Source organism: Salmo salar, chromosome 05, assembly GCF_965601325.2.
Source record: "Salmo salar chromosome 05, fSalSal1, whole genome shotgun sequence".
In the NCBI taxonomy this organism is placed as follows: Eukaryota; Metazoa; Chordata; class Actinopteri; order Salmoniformes; family Salmonidae; genus Salmo; species Salmo salar.
This window is the reverse complement of record NC_138295.1, coordinates 21,118,862-21,144,824: the sequence shown is the minus strand read 5'-3', so window position 1 is coordinate 21,144,824 and position 25,963 is coordinate 21,118,862. Positions and strand designations below refer to the sequence as shown.

The 25,963-nt window shown below is 42.5% G+C and overlaps 1 protein-coding gene across 3 annotated transcripts in view; it reads right to left on the bottom strand.

Moving 5' to 3' along the window:
- Positions 1–25,963, bottom strand: part of rab28 (RAB28, member RAS oncogene family) — a 53,990-nt gene that overhangs the window by 15,837 nt on the left and 12,190 nt on the right. For all 3 annotated transcript variants that reach the window (XM_045717976.2, XM_045717975.2, XM_045717977.2), the window contains exons 2-4: positions 23,255–23,351; positions 20,036–20,124; positions 18,099–18,228 (exon numbers count right to left, since the gene is read on the bottom strand). In XM_045717976.2, coding sequence (XP_045573932.1) covers positions 18,099–18,228; positions 20,036–20,124; positions 23,255–23,351 — 316 coding nt within the window. The remainder of the gene's footprint in view (positions 1–18,098; positions 18,229–20,035; positions 20,125–23,254; positions 23,352–25,963) is intronic.

Below are 25,963 nucleotides of genomic sequence, written 5' to 3'. Positions count from 1 at the left end.
TAACAAAAAAATTATCAGATTACGTTACTGAGTTTGGGTAATCCAAAAGTTATGTTACAATTTTGTACAGGTAACTAGTTGGTAACTTACACATATTACATTTAGAATGTAACCGACCCAACCCTTTGTGTGTGTGTGTTCTAAAGAGCAATATAAACAGTGTCCTCCAGTATCATTAATAACATAGTAGGTCATAGTGACCCAAATATAAAAGGCCAGACACCATCCATAGCAACACACAGCCATCCATAGCTATTTCCGAGAGAAAGGCAAATTTTTTACAGTGTTTTGTCATTTTTATGTCATGTGAATCCTTCTAAGAATGTTGACACCACATAACTTGGAAAAGGTAATTGTATATGTCATGACATATGAGTCCAGAACTTAGACAAACCTTTCTAGTCCCCCTGGACACACACATACAGACACCAATTATGCTACAGACCAAAACAGGTTGTCTCGTCTCTCCGCATGCATAAACATGGCTATCTTGGAGAGGTCAGCACGTTATTAATTCCCGTCACTAAGAGCGGAGGTACCCTGCATGCTACCAGAAGTAAACGATGCTAATCCTTTGGATCCTGAACACTTGGGAGGGGTTATCAATCATCTGTCAGAGTCAGATTAGCCAACATTAACAGACTGAGGCCGGGGAGTGGCAGGACACTAAGTAAACCGGACCATGGGGAGAAGTGAAGATGAAGTAATTAAACCCAGTGACTAAGGTTTCTCTGTGCTGTCATGACTGACAGGGAATACAAGGAAAAACAATCCTCGTCTTCTATTGTTGTATAGTCATACATGTGACAGCTAACACTCTTCGACCTGTCATGGATGAAAATAAAAAGATGTGTTCAAATAATTAACATACAGTATATCCTTAGAAATAATAGAACACATGATTTGATGATTTGCAGAAACAATAAAAAAGGCTGGCTAGGCTAACCAGTGATGCTTTTGGTAAGCCATTGTGTATGTAAGGACAACAGTGTTTCCCCTATATTCATTTCGCAGCGGTGGCCCACTGCTGCTAAATTGTGGCCACAGATGCATTTTTATATACACTACCGTTCAAAAGTTTGGGGTCCTTGTTTTTGAAAGAAAAGCACATCTTTTGTCCAAAATTGAATATCTACATAGGCGTAAAGAGGCCCATTATCAGCAACCATCACTCCTGCATTCCTATGGCACGTTGCGTTAGCTAATCCAAGTTTATCATTATAAAAGGCTAATTGATCATTAGAAATCCATTTTGCAGTTATGTTAGCACAGCTGAAAACGGTTGTTCTGATTAAAGAAGCAATAAAACTGGCCTTCTTTAGACTAGCTGAGTATCGGGAGAATCAGCATTTGTGGGTTCGATCACAAGCTCAAAATGGCCAGAAACAAAGAACTTTCTTCTGAAACTCAGTCTATTCTTGTTCTGAGAAATGAAGGCTATTCCATGTGATAACTTGCCAAGAAACTGAAGATCTCGTACAACGCTGTGTACTACTCCCTTACCAGAATAGAAAGAGGATTGGGAAGCCCCGGTGCACAACTGGGCAAGAGGACAAGTACAATAGAGTGTCTAGTTTGAGAAACAGACACCTCACAAGTCCTCAAATGGCAGCTTCATTAAATAGTACCCGCAAAACGCCAGGCAACAGTGAAGAGGAGACTCCGGGATGCTGGCCTTCTAGGCAGAGTTGCAAAGAAAAAGCCATATCTCAGACTGGCCAGTAAAAAGAAAAGATTAAGATGGGCAAAAGAACAAAGACACTGGACAGAGAAACTCTGCCTAGAAGGCCAGCATCCCGGAGTCGCCTCTTCACTGTTGACGTTGAGACTGGTGTTTTGCGGGTACTATTTAATGACGCTGCCAGTTGAGGACTTGTGAGGCGTCTGTTTCTCAAACTAGACACTCTAATGTACTTGTCCTCTTTCTCAGTTGTGCCCCGGGGCCTCCCACTCCTCTTTCTTTTCTGGTTAGAGCCAGTTTGCGCTGTTCTGTTACGGGAGTAGTACACAGCGTTTTACGAGATTTTCAGTTTCTTGACAGTTTTTCGCATGGAATAGCCTTCATTTCTCAGAACAAGAATAGACTGACGAGTTTCAGAAGAAAGTTCTTTGTTTCTGTCCATTTTGAGCCTGTAATCGAACCCACAAATGCTGATGCTCCACATACTCAACTAGTCTAAAGAAGACCAGTTTTATTGCTTCTTTAAATCAGCACAAGTTTTCAGCTGTGCTAACATAATTGCAAAATGGTTTTCTAATGATCAATTAGCCTTTTAAAATAATAAACTTGGATTAGCTAACGCAACGTGCCACTGGAACACAGGAGTGATGCTTGCTGATAATGGGCCTCTGTACGCCTATGTAGATATTCCATACCTAATCAGCCGTTTCCAGCTACAATAGTCATTTACAACATTAACAGTGTCTACACTGTATTTCTGATCAATTTTATGTTATTTTAAAAATGGACAAAAAAAAAAAGCTTTTCTTTCAAAAACAAGGACATTTCTAAGTGACCCCAAACTTTTGAACGGTAGTGTGTATATATATATATATATATTATGCAAATATATATATATTTGCAGACACGATTTTAAACAGATAGTCGTTGGCTCAATGACTGGAAGTTTATGGAAACAGCTAGCATGTTCCATAGACTTGATCACCCCCCCACCCCGCTAGTAGCAATGAACCTTCCCCCCTTACACTTGCCCCCACTGCAAAAAAAATACAAAATCCTTTGGGAGACACTGGATCAGGCCCAATTCTGCCAGCCAGAATGGCCTAACAAAATGTCACTTATTTCACAAAGCAATAGACAAAATGTTTATTTAAAAAAACCTGCTCCATAGTTACTAAAGACTAACGTATAGAATTTGTGACCCAATCCTAAGACATGGGAGAGTAGGCATGTGTTATTTTGCTCTGGCAGTCGCAGGGAGAGTTAGGTTATCACGTTCCCTCACAGGAATACCAGAGAACAATCCTGACCCAGAGACTCAAAGTGCCTCCCTAATGAAAATATAACATGGGCTATGTATACATTTGGATTAACAAATTGGACAATTCATTATATTTTCATGGATGCCAAGAAAAGACTTAATAAAGTGCAGTAAATGACTACACATAAAGTATAAAACAATACTGTATTTAATAATATAGGAATGCAATGATTGATATGTTAAGGCATAAATTCATGTATTTTTTGTTAGAATTCAAATTGCCAGAAATAAGAAATGTTTTCAATCTTGCGAGGAGGACTGCCAATGACAACAAGTAAAAATGTAGAACAGCAAATACTGTTTAAAATTGCCAAAAACCACAGTTTCTCTCCCAAACAGATTCTAGCTTCATGTGTCGTCGGTCTGTGGACACTGAGCTCACGAAAAGCCTACAGTTATGGAGTTTCTTTTTATAACCCGTGTTAATGTAGCCATTTTCACTTATCAGGTTGAAACGATCTTCCTCCGCTGATCTGGTTTCTCTCCTTTCCTGACAAACTGTACGTCACGTTAACTACCTCCAGGAAGTGACTGCAAACACGAAATCAACTGTTTAGGCCTCCTAGCACATAGAGATAGCAGAATGGATCATCACTCGTCAAGACCGATGACTCCATCACACCCCAGTCACCATGAGTGTTTACTTTAAAAGCCAGTCATCATTGTGGTGAATCTCAGAACATTTAGAGAGACAAATACATTGGAAGAAATCATTTGTTAGGTCAGAGCCAAAGGGAGAAATATAAATGATAAGGATATATTCCCGGACTGGTTTTAACCTCTTGACACAGTCAGCTGTGTCAAAGTAATACAATGAAGGGACTTTAGAAAATCAAGTTAGTTAGCAGCCTAAAGGCTAAACATTAGAGAAATGTAAACTGCCTTCCTCATTGGTAGATTTGGGGAAACACAATGAGTGTCCATGCTAATTACACTGTTTTCTTCTGATAAACAATACAATTTGGTCAGTCAAGAAATTAAGACAGTATTCAGATTTGTAATAGGCCAATACATTTCACACATTCCCACTAACAAAGGTGTATCATTTCACAGGAGACAGTGAGTATAGTGCTGTGTGGTCCCCGGCGTCATGGCTTTTTAAAAACACAGTGATAGCACAGGGACTTGTTGCACTGTTCCACTGCGTCGACTGCTGGGGACCAAGTGGAACATTTAATCGAGCGAGTAACTGCCAGCGAATAAACTTGACATAACACAGTTAATCGCCGCCAACCTCATTTAAAACAAACAACTGTTGGAGCATTGGGGAGAGTTGGGAAAATGACTTGAGGGGGGTCCGGGGGTCATACCCCCCTAGTGAAAGTTGCAGGGTTTAATAAAACCCGAGGGAATACCTCTCACTTCCAACATTACCTCACTGTGCCTTGCAGACCCATCAGTAGGGGGTTCCTTTCCCTTCAATATCATCCATAAATTGACATTGAGCTACTACCCTTGCTGCTGGATTTTGAGAGTTGTCTCTACTCCGAGAGTGTATCGAACTGAACCGTAGCCACACCCAGACCACAATCTCTCACAGTACTTGGTGGTCTCAGCCAAACTTTCCTCTTCAGGCCTACTCTGTATCCACTGGAAGAAGACAAGAACAGGATGAATCTTCAATCTATCTTCTCCCAAATCTATACTGTCCTCCCCTCACACCTGTACTATTATAATGACTTATGCTCTATTATGGTGTCTAAGGTGCCATTACTATGATGGGTGACAGAGGCCTGATATCAAAGCACTAGGCAGCTTTATTCGTCCTCCCTTTTGTTGGCATAGGGAATGAAGGAGGTATCCTGGAATACGGACCACCGGCACACCCATTATGGCAGATGTGCAGCTCAATAAAACAGCTCAACAGTCCACAGCATGGCCAACTGCTGGGTTTTGACCTCTTGGGTCATGTTCAGTAGGGCACACCGTAGCATTTTTTTTGTCACGGTTCGTATTGGACAAGTTGAAATGCCTCCCTGTTTCAAAACATTTCCTTCCTACTGAACACAATCAATGGATTATGGATGTGTACTGGACTGATGCCAAAATAAGAGTCAGAGGTGTTCAGCTGAGTAGACACCAATACCATCCTCTAATAGTGTGTCTGAGACAGGCTCATGACATCATGAAAGGATTCTACTGCAGCTGCACTTTTTGTGGGATTTATTTTCTCTCCAAATGTGATATAGAACCCAGGTTAATAGCAAGTGACATTTTATTTACTGTTAAACTTACTGTTTGTTACTAGACGTGGAAAACTTCTACAATCTCACAAACGTATTACAGAAAGCCTTCTCAGTGTAATGTTTAATGGCTTTCGGCATTGATTGTGCTTTTTGTGCATGAACTGGCCTGTAAAATTAAACTGTAACACCAATTCATGCAGCACAGTTAACCGATTAATACCCTACTGGTTTACGTGACATGAGCACAGCTCATAAAAAGTGCAGAGTTGGGAAACGCAAAAGAGCTTTGGTGCTTTGAAATTTGCACGAAGAACAACATGAACATACCATAAATGTCATGCCATAATTCACCAATCAAAACAGGATAACACGGCCACTGTTTGGCTCCACCAACAAACAGCTATGCTTTATCCATCATCAGCAAACTCCTGCTAATCATTCTATGATTTTCATCTTTTGAGCAGAGTGAACTGTTAAGGTCCGTTTAGGCATTTGCTTTAAGTCAGTCTTGCCTCTGGAACACCATGCATTCATTCAGAAGCCATGCAGTAACCAGAGCTTGGGAGTCCAAAATGCTACTCTAGTGCATTTTTATTGGGCCTAAACAGTCTGGGTATTGTTTAAAGCAAGAACTGTTTATTTCTGGAGGAATGGGGAAAAAAATACTAGATTGATGTTACAAAACATTAGTATGTCAATGAAATACTGTTTATGGAAAAGTATGATTTTGTTTTGCTAAGGAAGTACATCTAAGGTAATTTCGACAGGCCTACACGTTTTAGTGCACTATATTGCCATTTTGTGAAGCCACGTGTTTGATTAGCTTGCTCATCAAAAGCGAGAACAAAATCTCTGATATTCAGCATTACCTCCATTTATAATGTCTCATTTTCAATGGTGATTTCATAGTTATCAAAATCTTACATACATTCAGGGGCCAAAGGACTGAATCTGAGTCAAGTAAAATAAGTGTTTCATATCAAAAGTCAGTAAGCTCAAATGGCGAACAGTAATTTGTGTCAAAAGACTTGAGTGACTCAGCACTATTATTATTATTATGATGATGGAGGTATCAAGAGAGAGTGCAGGCCAATGAGGCGTTGCAGCCCGATGTCGTCAGGGTGAGCGTCATGGTGAGTGTCAGGGGGAGTGGGGCATTGGTGGAACCCTTGGGAAGGGAGGAGGGGTCCTGACAGAGACAGAGCACTCTTTGTGCTCCGGCGCCCCTGCCCCGGTGGCCTGAAACGGTCCAGGACCGTCAGGGGACCAGCTTTCCTCCGGGTCCGAAGTGTTCTGTCGACAGCTCATTGATCACAGCTCATCTTGTCACCCGACCATTCCTCCCAAAACACATGTGCAGACACACACGCACACGTCCCGCTTGTACACACCCGTCTCACACTTTCAAACATAATCAGTTTCTCTACAGTGACCCGTAAAACAACATTGAGCGTGGTCTTCCTCCCCTGTGAGTGGGTGTAAAAACAGTAAAGTGGCCAGCAGTAGCCAGGACAGTGGAGGTGGGGGCGGACTGGGGAGTGTGAGGTTGTCACTGCCACAGTAAAACACGGGGGCGGTGGGCCTCGCCGGCTGGGTTACCGGGCTCTGAGGACTCGTGAAAGTGAACAAAAGGCCCAGTTCTGAGCCAACCGCACAAGACGCTGCCCAGGGTTTCACTGGCCAGGTCCTCAGAGCTCTCCTGTCGCAGTTAAACTAAGTGTGCTTTTATGGGCGAGCTGTAATACTCTGCACTATGAGCCATAATAATCATACAGGCCACTAGGAGCCTTCATAATAACACACAACCCATTCCCATAAGCCAGTGTTTCCCAGTACACCCAACAGCAGACATTTTTGTTGTAGCTCCGGACAAAAAAACCCTGATTCAACTTGCCATAAGCCAAGTCATAATCATAGTTTAACCCATGAGGCATCATTCATTATAGCTGTCATAAACTCCAAGTTAAGCCAGAGCAGGTGTATTTTGTGGCTTTTGGCGAATGCTTTCTAATGATCTGAAGTCGCTCTGTTGCTACTGCCTGTAAACACAGTCTAGTTCAAAAAGTGAATAATGGCAGGCCGCCTGTGACAAATGGATTATTTGCATAATAGCCTACTAGAGCTCTGATTGGCTATGGAGCACCGGTTTGTGTAGAGTCCGGTCCTGGACAAGACAGATGTTTTTATTAGGTTTTATTTACTGCAGTGTCTATTAATTGTCCAAATGCACGGCCCGCTTTCCACTCTATATTGCTATAGAATTTTCACTACTGCCTTAGTATAACATGCTGACCACAGCAATCGCATCAAGTGCACGAGTTGCAAAATAAAATGTACCCATACATGTTATTCAATCATTGCACCCACACTGCTCGCGAACGTCTGCGTGGCCAGGCGCTAAAACAGAAATTGGTTATATTTCTGACGCTCAACGCGCTGCAAGTCCAGGCTCTCCCATCTCCTCATAGTTTTTTTAGGAGCATATACCCACGTGGGTGATTGAAAGACTAACTGAGGTCCGCACTCCAGTCGGTTGTAGTGATGCACCATAAAGTTGGTTGCCAACCACCATATAAAGTCCAAAGAAGAAAAAGAAGTGTGAAGGGAGAAGGAGAGATGATGAGAAATGAATTCGGTTTACCGTTTTATCTGTAGATTAATTGTCAGAGTAGTGGACCTTCTGCATTTCAGGCAAAATAACAACCCCATATTTATATACCAGGACAAATTAGCTAACAACAGCAAGCTAGCTAGCTTAATTGCCATAAATGTTTAATGCTTTTTGACCTGTCCCCAAATTATTATAATTGGTTCACAGTTTGTTTTGATATTTCAACCTGCGTGTCCTGATCGCTTCTGGTGTGGGTGAACAAAATCAACGCGCACGTCCGGTTTGGACAGCATGTTAGTCATTCCCAAACAGTCTATGAAACATGAAAGTATGAACACGTGAAAATGACAATGTCTACTCAGTGCTCATGTAAAAAAAGGCATATTCTTCCTGGGGGTGTATATGAACAGATTTTAATAAGATTCATGTTGCTAAGGTGCTCAGTTCCACTTTAAAGATTGAAATGCAACACTGCAAAATAAGAACAAAGGAGGTACTTCCCATCCCACTCTCAAATAACAGTCAAAAACATAATATTAAGCTAAGGGCTTTATTAAAGTGATGCTAGCGAATCCAAAGCAGCATCGGCAAGTATCCTATGCTGTGTAAGCTTAGTCAAGGCATTCCTCCATATCAATGTTGTGGAGAAACCAAAGAAATAAAGCGCAGCTTGACCGTGATGATGGTTCCAGGCTGCCGTCGGGTCAGGTGGCTAAGCTGTGCTGCGTTGTGCAACTTAAATGGCCCGTGACTTACCACACAAGAAGGCATCCGAAGACTGATCATCTACTGCACGTGCAACAATATTTGCTTTATGGATGGCTAAAATGAATGAGGACTTTTCATTTTACTTCAGGCTCGGGACGGAGTAGGAGAGATGCGTGTACAGGTATGTTTTCAAATGGCCGCCATATTTCCATTGGGTGCCTGGCTGGCTTATCTGCAACAAAGTGCTAAACCTTCCCATTCATCCTCAGCCTCCCACTGCGTCATAGTAACCTGAATCTGTAATTATCACAGAGAATTATTTTGAGCAAAGAGGGCCTGCTGCTTTAGCTAATGCGGTCATACTTCGGATTCGATACAATAAACATCCAATCCGGCCAGTGTTTCCCTTTAATAAAATGAAAAAATAAATAAAAAATAAAAAACAGGAAACGCTGGACTTGGTGTATACTGTAAACATTCCTAATCTTTACCCAAGCATGCACCATCCCTTACTGGGATCTATAGACTGTATATATAATGTTTTACAGTGTCGAACCTGCGGTCACCCTCCCTGCAGCGCTACACAGACACTGCTGACGTGTACATCTCCTATATCTGGGAGGGGGGGGGGGGGGGGGGACTGGGCTTTTGTCCCACCACATGTCTATTGTGGCTAAACCGTCCCCTCGGGGGCAATTAGGGCCTTTTAGTTTGTTGTAAGAGGACCTAAGTACGAGCGGGCCAAGCCAGGAAAAACATTTCTGAGCTAAACCAAAAACAGAAGCGCATTGAGCTCCTCCGGGCTCCTGGACTTCTGAGCATCTCTATTAAGAAATGTGCAGGCCTACACAGAACAGACAGGAACTGTGGCAGCTTTACTGGGGCAGGGGGTTGAGGGGAGTGGAGAGGAGGCCTCCACCCTGGGCCTTGCCAAGAGGGCAAACAACTCCGTCCGGACAATGTTGGTGGAGGAGAGACATTTTATACCGACAACCGAGTTTAGAGATGTTATACAGATGTAGGATCTTAATTTGAGCCAGTTTGCTACAGCAGGAAAATAATCCTGCAGCAATAGGAAATGTGAATTATTATGTGGATTTATTTTTTTGTAGGGTTTTGTACATTTTTCGCAAGGGAATATACCTAAAATCTCAAAGTGGAAATTACAAACTTCAGAAGCTTTTTTAAACCTCATATACACTACAAGTTTTACATTTCTCGCATTGCAGGAAAGTTATCCTGCAACAGGGTGATCAAATGAAGATCCTACATCTGTACGAGAACCGAGTTTTTAGAAGCAGGCATTTGAGTTTTCACATGGCCGAATAGGCGGCAGTGAAGAAGAGTGGGATGGGTAACGGTATGTGGAAAGGTTTGCCGTACCATGTAGAAGGTAAACACGCATATTGTTTGACACACAGAGCCAATGAAAACATTACTGTAAAAGGCAGGGAAAGAGAACATGTTAGTTCAAACTTCCGAAAGATAGTGTGTAAGTACAGGGCTGAGCGTGTGACTGAAAGAAAGATAGTGCAACATATGTGAGAGCGAGAGAGGAAAAAAAGAGAGGAACAGTCTCTCGGTGCAGGAGTCTTATCGCCCAGCCAGAGGAGGGATCATGTCCCATGGAGAGCTAGCGTGGATCTGGAACATTTCCCATGGTGAGCCAGCGTGGATGAGGCAAAAAAAAAAACATCAGAACCTCCGTGCTAAAAGGCATGAGTGATGAGGAGGGGTTAAGAGAACTGAACCCATTTAAGTCACCCAAATAAGGGCTGTGGGAGCCCATGATGGATGCCCCCAGAGCTCCTAAGGGATAGTGATATCGAAAGGGAATGGGTGGGTGGGTGGGGAGGGGCAAGGGTCCAGTGGTCCCCTCTTAATAAAAACAAATTGGCTTGATAAACTGCAGAATGAAAAGAGGGTACACAGTTCCAATGTCAGCATAAACATGCCACTTGTTAAATACATTCGATAAATTATTCAGGTAATGACCAAAACACAGTATTTCAAGGTTTTAAAAGGGAAATTTCCGTGATTTAGCATTTTAAAATAATTTGTTTCCTTACCTTGAAAGCAGTCTGGAAAAGGAGTGACTGCAATCCACACTTGGTTTTGTTCAACTGGCCAATGCAAACAATTAGCAACAATAGCATTTCGGGATCAATTCCTCATGTAAATCAATCTGCCACGTTTAGCATGTATCAAATGTCATACCATAATCACCTCTTAAATGGATTGCGTTACTCAATTAATTGGTTTAAATTATTTGTAGATTATTTATTGTGGACATTACATTTAAAACATGCTAAACAGGGACATGGATTTTGATCAAAAAATGCTAGTTTAATTAACGAAATCAATGAGTGTATTGTAGTCACTCCTTGTTCATAGACTGCATTCAACGTAAGGAAATAAATATATAAATATATAAAATCCTGGAACTATCCCTTTAAGATGATCATGAGACATCACATAAAATATCAAATGAAAACAAAGTTGTACTTGATCGACTATTTACGATACATTGACTTAGCACATCATTCATTGCATAGATAAACTATAGAGTAGGGTATGACATTTGACACAATGGCTGTGTAAAATAAATACAAATACTGAGCGATATTGTATGCTAAAAGAGAAAGGGAAAATATTTTATACTAATACAATTGCTCAAAGAAAAACATTTTGTTTAGCAAGTAATACAAAAAAAATTATCCAGAAGTTATGGGTCAAAATGATTGACATCCCAAGATTCTTATTACTAAAATAGTCTACAGTTTAGTATTTGGTACCATATTCCAAAGCACGCAATGACTACATCAAACTTGTTGGATGCATTTGCTGTTTGTTTTGGTTGCGTTTCAGATTATGGTGTGACCAAAATAAATTAAATGGTAAATTACGTATTCTGTCATTTTTGAGTCACTTTTATTATAAATAAGAATATAATATGATTCTGAACAGTTCTACATTAATGTGGATGCTACCATGATTACAGATAGTCCTGAATGAAATCAGGAATAATAACGAGTGAGAAAGTTAGAGGGTCAAAGTTCATACCCCCAAGACACACTAACCTCTCACCATTACCAATAACAGGGGAGGTTAGCATGTCTTGGGGGGGGGGGGGGGGGGTCTTTGATGCTCTGTAACTTTCTCACTCATTATTCACAATTCATTCAGGATTATCCGTGACATTAATGTAGAAGTGCATATAAACATATTCTATTCTTATTTACAATAAAAGTGACTCCAAAATGACACAATACATTAATGGTAAACAATTTCTATTGGGCACCAAATAATCTGAAACACAACCAAAACAAACAGCAAATGCATCCAACATATTTGTAAAATCACAAGCTTGATGTAATCATTACGTGCTAGGAATATGGGACCAAATACTAAACTTTTGACTACTTCATTTATAATAATCTTTAGGGGTGTCAACTTGGATCTACCTTTGAGAATAAAAAAAAGTATTAGTTGTGAAACAAAATCTTTCCCTAAGCAAATGTATTATTATAAAATTATATAATTTTCCAATTTTTGGGAGAATACAATATAGCTCAGTATTTGTGTTTATTTTATACAGTCATTATTGCACATTTTTACTCAAGGGGGTCTATAATTTCAGACCCCACATAACATCCTTATTCACTATATCCAACATAATAACAGATGATTAAATCTGCAAGTTCAAAGCCCTTTAGGAAGCTGCAGCTACAATAGAAAGACCAATTCTTCTAACAATTAATGGTGCCATCGTTCACCTATAAGTGAAGACATCATACATCATGAATTCACACAGCGTGCAGTACGACACCTTTACCTACACGAACCACAGGTCTCAAACTAGCCCAAGTATCACCTTCAAGACTATTAATCACTAATTCAGAAGTTGTATGACAGTAAAACAAAAAATATAAATATTTTGAAACATACATTGAATAATAAAGGAAATCAATATCTGAATAAGTGAGGGAGACTGCATGCATATGAAGTCTACATTTTCCTGAGAGGATACTGTGTACCATACGGTGTTACACTGGGCTGTGCTGTAATAAACAGTTATAGTATGTTTAGACAGACCAAGAGCTGAGCATTCTTCCATTACCCATGTGTTCCTAGAAAAACCCACCCTCTGCAAGTGTTTGAGTGTCTCTATGTTTCTCTGTGTGTGTGTGTCTGTCCATGTGTGCATAGTTTTTGTGTTTCTGTGTGCGCAGTGTGTGCGTACGTTTCTGTGTGCGTGCGTTTCTCTGTGCGTGCGTGCGTTTCTGTGTGTGTGCGTTTCTGTGTGCGTGCGTTTGTATACACGTGTGTCCTCAATAAAACATTTAATTGGCTTCCTCCCTGAATTGTTACAAGTGGTGCCATTATTTAACACAAGGGTCTGGACAGCATGTGGAGGGCAAGGAGGTGCACAACGCTGGCTTAACACGGCACCTTAACCCTACACGGCCGTGTTAAACAGAGAATGGGGAGGCTGTTCCCCACCAGCCAAATGGCAGTGGAGGGCGGTCAGGCAGGCCAGGGTAAGGAGAGGAGGGAACAACAGCATCCCAAATAAGATATCCATTTAAGCCCGATTACGCTAAGTATACTGAGGTTTGGCAAAGATAAAGGGGGGGAGGGGGGGTTGTTATTTGTGTCTGTCTCAAAAGCATTGCACAGGTACGAATAAATGGTGGGGGTCAGACTGTCCTCTTTGAAGCCTTACCCTCTGACTGTTTGTACACGATACTGTAGACATCCAAAAGCAAGTCGATAACACACTAGTACTGCATATATGATAAGTGAGAGTGAATGAAGGGAAACAACAGTAAAACATGTCAGTGGTTAAGAGAGAGAAAGCATCTCCCAGAGGACATGCCCTCTCATAAATCTGTATAGTGCAAATCATGCTCTTATAAGCTCCTGGTTAGGTCCTTCTATTTCAGTTGACATGGTCTGAGGGCTGGTGGCTACTTCACTCATTTGGATTTCATGGGAACCTACAAAAAAAATCTCAACATTCCCCCCAAGAATGCTGTATATTTTTTGTTCTATTCATTATAACTGGGTGACGGCCGGGCACTTGGTAAAAATAAAAAGAGCTATGATACATAAGTGTTAGAGGGGCTCCTCAGCAAAAGAGCGAAAGACGACGGAGCAGGGGAGGGGGAAAAAAGAAAGCAAAACAGAAATGTCTGTGTGGGCAATTCCCACAAGATAGCTAGACTAACTCTCTCTTCATGCCCTCTGAAGAAACGGAGTCCGTGAGAGGGTTCAGGGATTCATAAAGTCTCGCTAGGTAATTGATTGCTCCGGGTAGGGCAATCTGTGTGGGATTTTGTTTTTCTTCTTTGCGGACTGTAGGAGCCAAAAAAACACACATGGGCGATTCTTAGCAATATGGCCATTAAGAGCAGACTGACTGAGCGGGCGAAGGGGGGACCCTGACAGAGGGCTATACACTTCTTAAATACATATTACAGTATACACACTGACACACACTATAACAAACGCACTTACACACACGTATACACAGACACACTCACCGACAGTATACAAAATGTAGCCTAAATACGGAGGCGCCTGCCGTTAGGCCCGGGCATTAAGAGATGCGCCCTAATGCGAAGACAAGAGAATCCCTGCGCTAGACAGGCGTATTAAGCCCTGACCTAAAGGCCCCGTTGAGTAACATTAGAGAGGCTTCCTGTGTAGATACCACTCTGTGGGCCATTCATCACTGGAGCAGAGGAGGAGTGGGGTGGAGGGGTTCGAGGCTGGACAGTCGACAGCCATCATTACACACGGGGCTGTGACTGGGTGCTTTACAATAACACGGCGGCAGCAATGTCTCCCCATCTGTCAGAGGGGATGTTTAAAAAAACACAGTCATCATTATTAGTTTTATTTTGGAGAGATGCGGGTGGGGAGAGGGGGGTTCGGAAAAGGTTGTCTGGTTATCATCTAAGATCCTCTCCTCATCCAAAGTGGTGTCCAGGCGGGAGTTAGAGTAGAGGGAGGGCGCCCTGTAGCCACCACATTAGGGTCTTAAATCACTGAGGGTCACTCCCCAGAGCACGCAAACATCACCGTTCCCATCGCCCCAGGAGACCCTGCTCCTCACTATCAATTAGCTAATCGAAACACATCAATTAGCTTGAGCCGTTACACACAAAGGCCTATCTGGTATTATCGACTGCAACACACTCCTACACACATGCACACAGAAACAGGATCAGAGAAGTGGAGACAGAAGGGGAAGCGAACAATCAAGAACCCCAATAGAAAAATCAAATCTCCAGTTTCTAGCTAAATAGAGCAGGATACAGTAATACGTTCGCCGCCGTACCGCTAAATAGAGCCGAATACAGTAATCTGGTCGCAGCCATACTGCAAAATAGAGCTGGGAACAGGAATATGGTCACTGCAGTACCGCAAAATAAATCAAATCAAAATCAAATGTTATTAATCACATGCGCCGAATACAACAGGTGTAGACCTTACAGTGAAAGACTTACTTACGAGCCCCTAACCAACAATGCAGCTTAAAAAAAATATGGATAATAATAAGAAATAAAAGTAACAAGTAACTAAAGGCCAGCAGTAAAATAACAATAGCGAGACTATATCCAGGGGGTACTGGTACAGAGTCAACATGCGGGGGCACCGGTTAGTCGAGGTAATATGTACATGTAGGTAGAGTTATTAAAGTGACTATGCATTGATGATAACAACAGAGAGCAGCAGCGGTGTAAGAGGGGGGGGGGGGGGGGGCAATGCAAATAGTCTGGGTAGCCATTTGATTAGGTGTTCAGGAGTCTTATGGCTTGGGGGTAGAAGTTGTTTAGAAGCCTCTTGGGCCTAGACTTTGCGCTCCGGTACCGCTTGCTGTGCGGTAGCAGGGAACAGTATATGACTAGGGTGGAGTCATGAGTGAACAGGGAGTACAGGAGGGGACTGAGCACGCATCCCTGAGGTGCCCCTGTGTTGAGGATCAGCGTTGCGGATGGATGTGTTGTTACCTACCCTTACCACCTGGGGGCGGCCCGTCAGTTGCAGAGGGAGGTGTTTAGTCCCAGGGTCCTTAGCTTATTGATGAGCTTTCAGGGCACTATGGTGTTGAACGCTGAGCTGTAGTCAATGAATAGCATTCTCACATAGGTGTTCCTTCTGTCCAGGTGGGAAAGGGCAGTGTGGAGTACAATAGAGATTGGATCATCTGTGGATCTGTTGGGGCGGTATGCAAAACTGGAGTGGGTCTAGGGTTTCTGAGATAATGGTGTTGATGTGAGCCATGACCAGCCTTTCAAAGCACTTCATGGCTACAGACGTGAGTGCTACGGGTCAGTAGTCATTTAGGCAGGTTACCTTGGTGTTCTTGGGCACAGGGACTATGGTAGTCTGCTTAAAACATGTTGGTATTACAGACTCGGACAGGGAGAGGTTGAACATTTCAGTGAAGATACTTGCCAGTTGGTCAGCGCATGCTCACAGTACAAGTCCTGGTAATCCGTCTGGCCCTACGGCCTTGTGAATGTTGACCTGTTTAAAAGGTCTTACTCACATCGGCTGCGGAGAGTGTGATCACACAGTCTTCCGGAACAGCAGGTGCTCTCATGCATGTTTCAGCGTTATTGGCCTCGAAGCGAGCATAGAAGTAGTTTAGCTCGTCTGGCAGGCTCGTGTGACTGGGCAGCTCGCGGCTGTGCTTCCCTTTGTAGTCTGTAATGGTTTGCAAGCCCTGCCACATCCGACGAGCATCAGAGCCGGTGTCGTACGATTCGATCTTAGACCTGTATTGATGCTTTGCCTGTTTGATGGTTCGTCGGAGGGCATAGCGGGATTTCTTATAAGCTTCCGGGTTAGAGTCCCGCTCCTTGAAAGCGGCAGCTCTAGCCTTTAGCTCAGTTTGGATGTTGCCTGTAATCCATGGCTTCTGGTATGTACGTACGGTCACTGTGGGGATGACGTCATCGATGCACTTATTGACGAAGCCAGTGACTGATGTGGTGTACTCCTCAATGCCATCGGAGGAATCCCGAAACATATTCCAGTCTGTGCTAGCAAAACAGTCCTGTGGCTTAGCATGTGCTTCATCTGACCACTTTCTTATTGATCTAGTCACTGGTGCTTCCTGCTTTAATTTTTGCTTGTAAGCAGGAATCAGGAGAATAGAATTATGGTCAGACTTGCCAAATGGAAGGCGAGGGAGAGCTTTGTATGCGTCTCCTTGTGTGGAGTAAAGGTGGTCCAGAGTTTTTTCCCCCTCTGGTTGCACATTTAACATGCTGACAGAAATTTGGTAAAATATATTTAAGTTTCCCTGCATTAAAGTCCCCGGCTACTAGGAGCGCCACATCTGGGTGAGCGTTTTCTTGTTTGCTTATGGCGGAATACAGCTCATTCAATGCGGTCCACGAAAAATACAGATGAAAACTCTCTTGGTAGATCTCTTGGTAGATCGAGTATCTCATGATAGACCACACTACCTCAGGAGAGCAATAGCTCAAGACTTCCTTAGATATCGTGCACCAGCTGTTATTTACAAAAATACATAGTCCGCCGCCCCTTGTCTTACCAGACGCCGCTGTTTTATCCTGCCGGTGCAGCGTATAACCAGCCAGCTGTATGCTGATAGTATCATCGTTCAGCCACGACTCCGTGAAGCATAAGATATTACAGTTTTGAATATCCCGTTGGTAGCTTAATTTTCCGCAACTGTCATCTATTTTATTGTCCAAAGATTGTACATTTGCTAGAAGAATGGAAGGAAGTGGGTGTTCTTACGATCACCTACGAATTCTCAGAAGGCAGCCCGCCGTCCGGCCCCTTTTTCTCCGCCTCCTCTTCACGCAAATCACGGGGATCTGGGCCTGTTCCCGAGAAAGCAGTATATCGTACTGGGTACAGTAATATGGTCGCTGCTGTACTGCAAAATAGAGCTGGGTACAGTAATATGGTCGCTGCTGTACTGCAAAAAAGAGCTGGGTACAGTAATATGGTCGCTGCTGTACTGCAGAATAGAGCTGGGTACAGTAATATGGTCGCTGCTGTACTGCAAAATAGAGCTGGGTACAGTAATATGGTTGCTGCTGTACTGCTAAATTATGCAGTGTAAAGAAAAGTGAAAAAAATATTTTAAAAATGATCCGGCAGTGAAAATAGTGATTTTTCTTTACTGCACTGAAAATGACATTGTCTTCACAGCTCTCTGTGTTCATACATTATGGTTGACTCATCTGCTTAGCCTTCAGTCCCTTTTATGATGTGTAAGAGCGTGGCCTATGAGCAGAAGAAAAGAAAGGGGGAAAGTGGATACCTAGTCAGTTGCACAACTGAATGCATTCAACCGAAACGTGTCTTCCGCATTTAACCCAACCCCTCTGAATCAGATCGGTGCGGGGGGGCTGCCTTAATCAAAGTCCACGTCATCACCCGGGGAGCAGTTGTTGTTGGGGGTTAACTGATTTTTCCACCTTGCCGGTTCGGGGATTCGAACCAGCGACCTTCAGTTACTGGTCCAACGCTCATAACCACCAGGCTACCTGCGCGTGCATGTGTGCTTGCATGTGCATGTGCGCCAGCGATACTCACTTTTGTTTCCCACCAGGGAGACCACAGGCTGGACGTCAGACTCTTCATTGGCCTTCTTGACCATGCCATACCAGTCCTCCAGATTCTTAAAGCTCTGGTAGTTTGTAATGTCGTACACTAGAAGAACACCCTGAAAAACAATACCATTGAAAATCTGAAATGATGTAATCACAACATTCCAAAACAAATTCAATTTGACATCAGATGAGAACAAACATGACAGAGAGGTTGAGTGTGAACAGCAGGTGGCACTAGTGTCTGAGAAAAGACAGTCCTCTTCTTACCCCCATCCATCTCAAAACACACACTCCCCAAGGAGTTCGCACCTCCTCGGCTCTCTCTAAGTTAGTCATGGCATTAAAGACCTAGATCGCTGTTACAGATGCAGAGAGACATGCTAAGAACATACAGCCGAACCACTACGCCTACGCTCTAATTTGTCTGTTTGTGGACATCGGGGCGAGGGGAACCGCAGAGTTTTGTCCACCCAGTCAAACAAGCATAGGAAGGTAAGATGGGGGTTAGGTTAGGTTCTCTGGCCACAAAATTGGCTCTGTTGTCTGTGCTTACAAATAAAAGAGGGTAATATACGTGTGGTTATGAAGGAGGTCTCATCCCCCTCTCTTTGTCAAAATACTTTGTAAGTATTGTCAGCGTAGGTACAAAAACGGAAGTAGTCCTATAGCAAAGCACAAAAGGTGCCCATCGGAGTAACCAGACCGTTAAAGCTGGCATCTTTACTAGTTGACATGTAAACAAAGATGAAACACTTCAGTGTACATGTTAAAAACAAAAACCTCAAGTGCCAACATTGTGTCAGTTTCTCTCTTTACCATTCCAAAAGACTATAGAATATGAAAAGGAGCCAAAATAAATAGACTACCTCGCCTTTGATTGCATCATCATGAAACAGAATTGCAGCTCCTTTTTCTTCAGGAAGCGTCTGGTCCGGGACACGCAATGTCACAACACAAGGCCGGTGACGACAGTTTGTGTCAGTTACAATTACAGCGCGTCGCTACCAATGACTATGATTGATTGTCGCCCGTGGCGCGTCGAACAATGGTCGTGAAAGCCCCATAAAGCTCTGGTGAGAAACCCGCAGAGCAAAGTATTCCAATGTGGCATTGATGTACGGCATGTTGTTGTTGTGTGTGAGTGAGCGGGCGGGGCGGCTGAGGAGGTATTACAGTACAGACATGACCGGCCTACACACACACACACACACACACACACACACACACACACACACACACACACACACACACACACACACACACACACACACACACACACACACACACACACACACACACACACACACACACACACACACACACACACACACACACACACACGTGTTGTCTTGGTCTCTACATCCCATACAGGCCCCACGCTCTTCAGATAAACCAGATCTATAGCTATATCTATACCTCTTCAAACAAGTGCAGCTTTGAGAGCGTAGACTGTGGCTTTGGGTGACAGATAATGGTAGCCTATATAGCAACAACCACTTAGGGATGTTGCTTAGTGGAATGAGGCAAACGCACAAACATAACACTCCCACCCACGTGTTATTGCAGTGTCAACACAAACCTCGCTCTATTCACAATAATTTGTAAATATGCTTATTTTGTTAATAAATAATGAAGTTAGAGCGGGGGAAGGGAGAAAGCGAGAAAGGTGTTTCTTACTCCCCCTCATACTGTACATAGTCTAGTCCATATGACCAGCTAAGTAGTAAAACTTGGCTGCAGTCTGTGCAGGGTCCTGTTGCACTAATATTATCATAAAGGCTTATTAACTACCCAAGCCTAATAGGGAAACACTACTACATTGTAAATTTGTTAAATACAGTTAAAAAGTTCAGAGCTCTAACGTGAACAACGACAGACCACCTCAGCGTTTATTGTGTGTGTGTGTGTGTGTTACAGTACCTGAGCACCATAGACATATTTATCCAGCATTTTCCCTCCAATCGTTTGACCTCCAATATCCCACACTTGCAGGGTAACATTCAAGTTGCCTGAGGGAAGAGGAAATGGAGAAACTTAAAATCATTAGAAACTATTAAATGACTTCAATGTTTCAAACAAAAGCTGCTGCAATGCAGCCCACATATTACAAAACTATCAACGTTTAGCTTGACGCGTTAGCTTCTTTTTCATACCATCAACTTCTGACTAAAAAGTGAACGTAAGTCGATCAACTGGAAAAGAACGTGACAAGAGAAGACAAATTCAATTGTACTGTAATTTGTGAGCTTTCCATCTTGGTTGTTTTGGTTCCCTTTATATAGGCGTTTGTTTTAACAAAGCTCATAATCTTTGGGAAATCACGAGTCAGTCGTAACCGGAGCCTATATTTTGGGAAAGGGATTTCTATAATAAAACGTTGACTTTGTTCATGTACATATTGGAAACAATAAATCATAGATTAATCTTTAATTTTTAACCGCTCGCCTCTGGCAGGTCACACACGCTCCACATCCAAGAATATCCAGAGGAGAGATTCAGGGGGATGGATAGGTATGCTTACCCTGTAATTTAAACATTCTCAATACCCCTGGCCGGGAAAAAAACGAGCACTTATTAGCCTGGGAATAGCTGTTTGCATTGTGTCGTTCTCTGCCAAGTCGAGGAGAGTAAGGAGAAATATGTGGTGTTAAGAAAAATACAGATAATTAAACACAAAATAAGAAGCAAAAGAAGACTACTGTCCCAATTTATATAGGAGGGAGGTGGGGAGAGGGAGAGAGAGGGACAGGGTACAAAACCAAATCTAAATAAATATTTTCCTCCTCTGGAAAATGAAAGAGGTGGTTGAGAAAAGAAAAGAAGACCAGACAGTGAGGAGTTTGTCGGTGTGATGAGGGCCCTTCATTGGCCTAGAGCGCTTATGGCGAGCCGAGCGTACAGTGTGGACACGGCTGGACGAGCTGACCCCCACCACACAAGTCCCTGTTTCTCCGAGGAAGGAAGCGCGAGTGTTCACAGTGACTACATCTAGACTATACAGTGTCAATGTAAAGCTGCATTGAAGAGTGCAATGAATAATTGCCCTTGGTGTTACAGCATGCGAGCTATCCCCACCCATCCCCTGCAGTCGGACACAAACTTTATTTCTGTTTAAAAGACTCAACAGACCCAAAGTTTCCCTGCTTACGTGGTGAGTTAGTGGCTGTTTTTGTGTTTTTAGTAGTCTTCATTAGCTATTAGCACTGTTCAGTGGAACCCAATAAAAACACTATCAAAACATTACCATTTTGATAAGTATTAATTCACAGACCAAACATGAGACATCTGGAAGAGGTATTGTTAAAAGCACACAAAGAGAAGTTTGTGTGCCAATCGGCCTCACCTCACCTCTCTACGCGTTGGAAAATGTACATTAAGTTTGACAAGCTGGGCCTTCACGGTGAGAGGGGCCAGCGCCGGCTATACTCCCCCCCCCCCATCTTGGAGATCCCCATAGAGCCCCAGAGAGCCACACAACACATCCAGTCGAAGGCGGGCGTAGGTCCTAACGAAGCTCAGGACCACCCAAATGGCAAACACAGCCATCCTCTTCATCAGGTCAAGAGAACCCAATCCCCCAGAAAATGTGCCATTTTACAACTCGTGTTGAACCAACGTCTACTATTTTATATATATATATATATACACATACGCACGCACGCACACGTCTTGCCGTGCTGCAGATAAGTAATGGTTCTCAACTATTTTTAACAGAATCACAACAACTAAGAGTGGAATTATTTGTGCGATGTCTCATTGAAGCCTTGCCTTTCCCTACTTCACTAAGGTCTGCCTAATTATCTCTACTAAAACGTTCATGTTTTCTTTCTCCTACTATTACCAACTGAAACTGAATATAGGAATAAATGTAATAGTTTCAAGTTATTATATATTTATTTTAGTACTTAATCCACCCTTGCTTAAATGTTATTTTATTAGTCATAAAAGAATGGAGCTACTTTGCAGACTTTTGCAGCTTTATGCCTTGGCACCATTTTAAATATGCAATTTAAAATGCTGAAAATCCCCATGCCATATGGTAGGAAGTGAAAATGGGGGGCTTTAGTCTAAATATAACATTAGTCAATAAACATTTATTTTACACATCTAAGAGGATACAGAGCGAGGCTTTATTTCCGTGGGTTTGAAAATAAACAAATAAGAACATGAATGTTTTATGTGGTTCAGAACAAAGATCAGTTGAACCCCGGGATATGAATATAAAATGCTAAATGTATTTACTCTGTACTGTGCCCACAGAATTATGTGTAAGGCTCGCCTCTCTGGACATAAGCTGTCCATTGGCTTCATGGAGGGAAAAAATCCTGGTGTTTGCCCTAGAGAGAACAGCTTTCAGAATGAATAAGGATGAGAAGTGGCAGACTCTCCACAATGTGGTGCTACCAAGAAAGACACATTGAAAGTCCTGAGATAACCTGAGGAACAAAATTGTTCGGTTTTACCATGAAACACTGGGGAAGGAAAATACAAAATGCAACACATTTTGTATCAATTTGAAAATAAATTCAGAAATTCTAATGCTTTGTGTAAAAAAATAAAAAGTTAAATTGTGCACAAACTCAAATTCACATACAGCTTTTGTAAAAAGAAATGTAATAAATTCCAAGTAGGCTACTTTAATGATGTCGGAATACTTTTAGATATGCACGTTTCATAAGCAGCATTCAAGAGATTTAAAGTCAGACACTGCAGCATCTTACATCAATGTGCCTCTAACGCAGGGTTTCCCAAACTCGGTCCTCAGGACCCCAAGGGGCGCACGTTTGGGTTTTTGCCCTAGCACTAAACAGCTGATACAAATAATCAACTAATCATCAAGCTTTGATCATTTTAATCCACTGTGTAGTGCTAAGGCAAAAAACAAAACAATCACCTGGGGGGGCATGTGAGTGCGTGTGCCTGCGTGAGTGTGTGTCTATCTGTGGTGTGGTACAGAGCAGGCCGGCACACCCAAAGGAGGAAGGTGTTTTACCTGGTAGAGTTATTCTCTTCAGAAAGAACCAAAGGATGAAGGTGTCTTACCTGGCAGTTATTCTCTTCAGAAAGAACCAAAGGATGAAGGTGTCTTACCTGGCAGTTATTCTCTTCAGAAAGAACCAAAGGATGAAGGTGTCTTACCTGGTAGAGTTATTCTCTTCAGAAAGAAATCCAGGCCAATGGTCTGTTTGTACTGTTTCCCAAAGGCCTCTTGCGCAAACCTGGTGGCGAGTGACGTCTGAAACAGAGAGAGATCATGCTAAGACCCTTTTCCTGCCATTAAAACGACTAAATAAGTTGAATTCAAGCCTTATGAACAAGTCTGAGTGTTGGAGTTGGAGTGGTGTTCTGTATAACAACTAGGCCTATTCATAACTCCAAATGAACTGGGCCCATGATTTCTTTTTTTAATATATATATATATATAAAAAAAGTCATGGGCCCAGTTCATATATATATATATATATATATAAAATATAAATAAATATCATTATTTTTAAAGAGTACACTGCTTGGGAAGACGTTTACCCTAGCAATTGTAATTAATGTGAGGTAAGCTAAAGCAATTACCTCTGCTGTCTCGCAAAGCTATCAAGGCCTGCCTGACTGTAAAAATCCAAGTGAATTAAGAAAACAGGTGTCTGGGTAGACGAGTCATACATCCTAACTACAGCTTCTAATTGCCACTGCACAAAATTAGAAAACTCCATCTCTCCATGTCACTAGGCTAGTCTTAAAACCATGGGAATTCACAGCACAGACTTGACATGCCAAGTTTAATTCATTTTGATGGATGAGGACAAGAAAAAAAGCGCTAGATGTCTATTAGCTATCTTTAGAGCAGTGTGCTTACATAAACATGGAGGGATAATGGAACAGTGGGGCTTCCTAAGTCTTCCTGTGGTGAATTCATTTTATGTACTACTTGACTATCACTGAAGGTTATAGAATTTGAAATAAATTGTTTCTTTACGTCCAGAGAGCATTCATATAATCTACTGCCATTTATTTTCTGATATAGTTCAAGTTGCCAACAATACGTCAAAAATAAAGGACAGAAAAGTCATATGGAACTGACGCCAAAAGGGAACACACAGGGGACTACAGTTAAACCTGTTATCTACATTAGGCAAAACATTCAAGCATAGGCTATTTCAACTTTTTGCGCCATGAAAATATGCCCAATTTCAGTCAATCATTATGTTGCAACTCCACTGTAGAGTATTGTAAGGTCTATCCCAAATACAATCGCTGAAGAGGAGTCATCTTGGCAGCGATTTCTCATGTGGCTGAATAGGACAGATCTTCATTATATTGAAGTGGAGTCATCTTGGCAGCTGTTTCTCATGTGGCTGAATAGGACAGATCTTCATTATATTGAAGAGTCATCATCTAGGCAGCTGTTTCTCAAGTGGCTGAATAGGACAGATCATCAAATGAAATTGTATTGGTCACATATACACATGGTTAGCAGATGTTAATGCAAGTACGGTGAAATGCGTATGCTTCTAGTTCCCGACAGTACAGTAATATCTAACAAGTAATCTAACAATTCCACAACAACTACCCAGTACACACAAATCTAAGTAAAGGGATGGAATAAGAATATGTACATATAAATATAGATGAGCGATGACTGAGCGGCATAGGCAAGATGCAATAGATGGTATAGAATACAGTATATACATATGAGATAAGTAGCGCAAGATATGTAAACATTATTAAAGTGGAATTATTAAAGTGACTAGTGATCCATTTATTAAAGTGGCCAATGATTTTGAGTCTATATGTAGGCAGCAGCGAGGAGTCATCTTGGCAGCTGTTTCTCAAGTGGCTGAATAGGACAGATCTTCATTAGACTGAAATACCCCAAATACCTTGGAGGCCAACGCTTTCTACATAGGTTGCAGTGTCCTTATACTTTCATTAAACTTAAGCCTTCGACTCTGAAATCGTGCGTTGACCAAAAGGTCTGAAAAAGTCGACTTGTTGAGCATTTCACAAGCTCAATGCTGAGTGACAACTTACTGGAGGTGACTGACACAACAAGGAGAAAATTGGCCATTTAAGTAGCCCACACAATCACTGACAACACAGGAATAACTATCCCGGACAGCAACAATCTATTCCACATGCTGGCGTTGGCTTAGGGAGCCATTGGTCTTGGCATTCCAGTAGCTTGGCTCTACTCCCTCTTCATAGGACCCTTTTTTCCACCATACAATTGGAACTAACCAGGGCATGTAAAAGCTGGCGTAATCCAGACTTCTCTTCAATAAGGAGACGGCACAGGGTCACCAATGATACCACTGCCGGGAAATGAGGGAAGTTCCATTGAGAGAGAGAGAGAGAGAGAGAGAGAGAGAGAGAGGAAAGAGGTAGGAGAGAGAGAGAGAGAGGGAAAGAGGTAGGAGAGAGAGAGAGAGAGAGGGAAAGAGGTAGGAGAGAGAGAGAGAGAGAGAGAGAGAGGGAAAGAGGTAGGAGAGAGAGAGAGAGAGAGAGAGGGAAAGAGGTAGGAGAGAGAGAGAGAGAGGGAAAGAGGTAGGAGAGAGAGAGAGGGAATGAGGGAAAGAGGTAGGAAAGAGAGAGAGAGGGAAAGAGGGAAAGAGGTAGGAGAGAGAGAGAGAGAGAGGGAAAGAGGTAGGAGAGAGAGAGAGAGGGAAAGAGGTAGGAGAGAGAGAGAGGGAAAGAGGTAGGAGAGAGAGAGAGAGGGAAAGAGGTAGGAGAGAGAGAGAGAGGTAAAGAGGTAGGAGAGAGAGAGGGAAAGAGGTAGGAGAGAGAGAGAGAGAGGTAGGAGAGAGAGAGAGAGAGGGAAAGAGGTAGGAGAGAGAGAGAGAGAGGGAAAGAGGT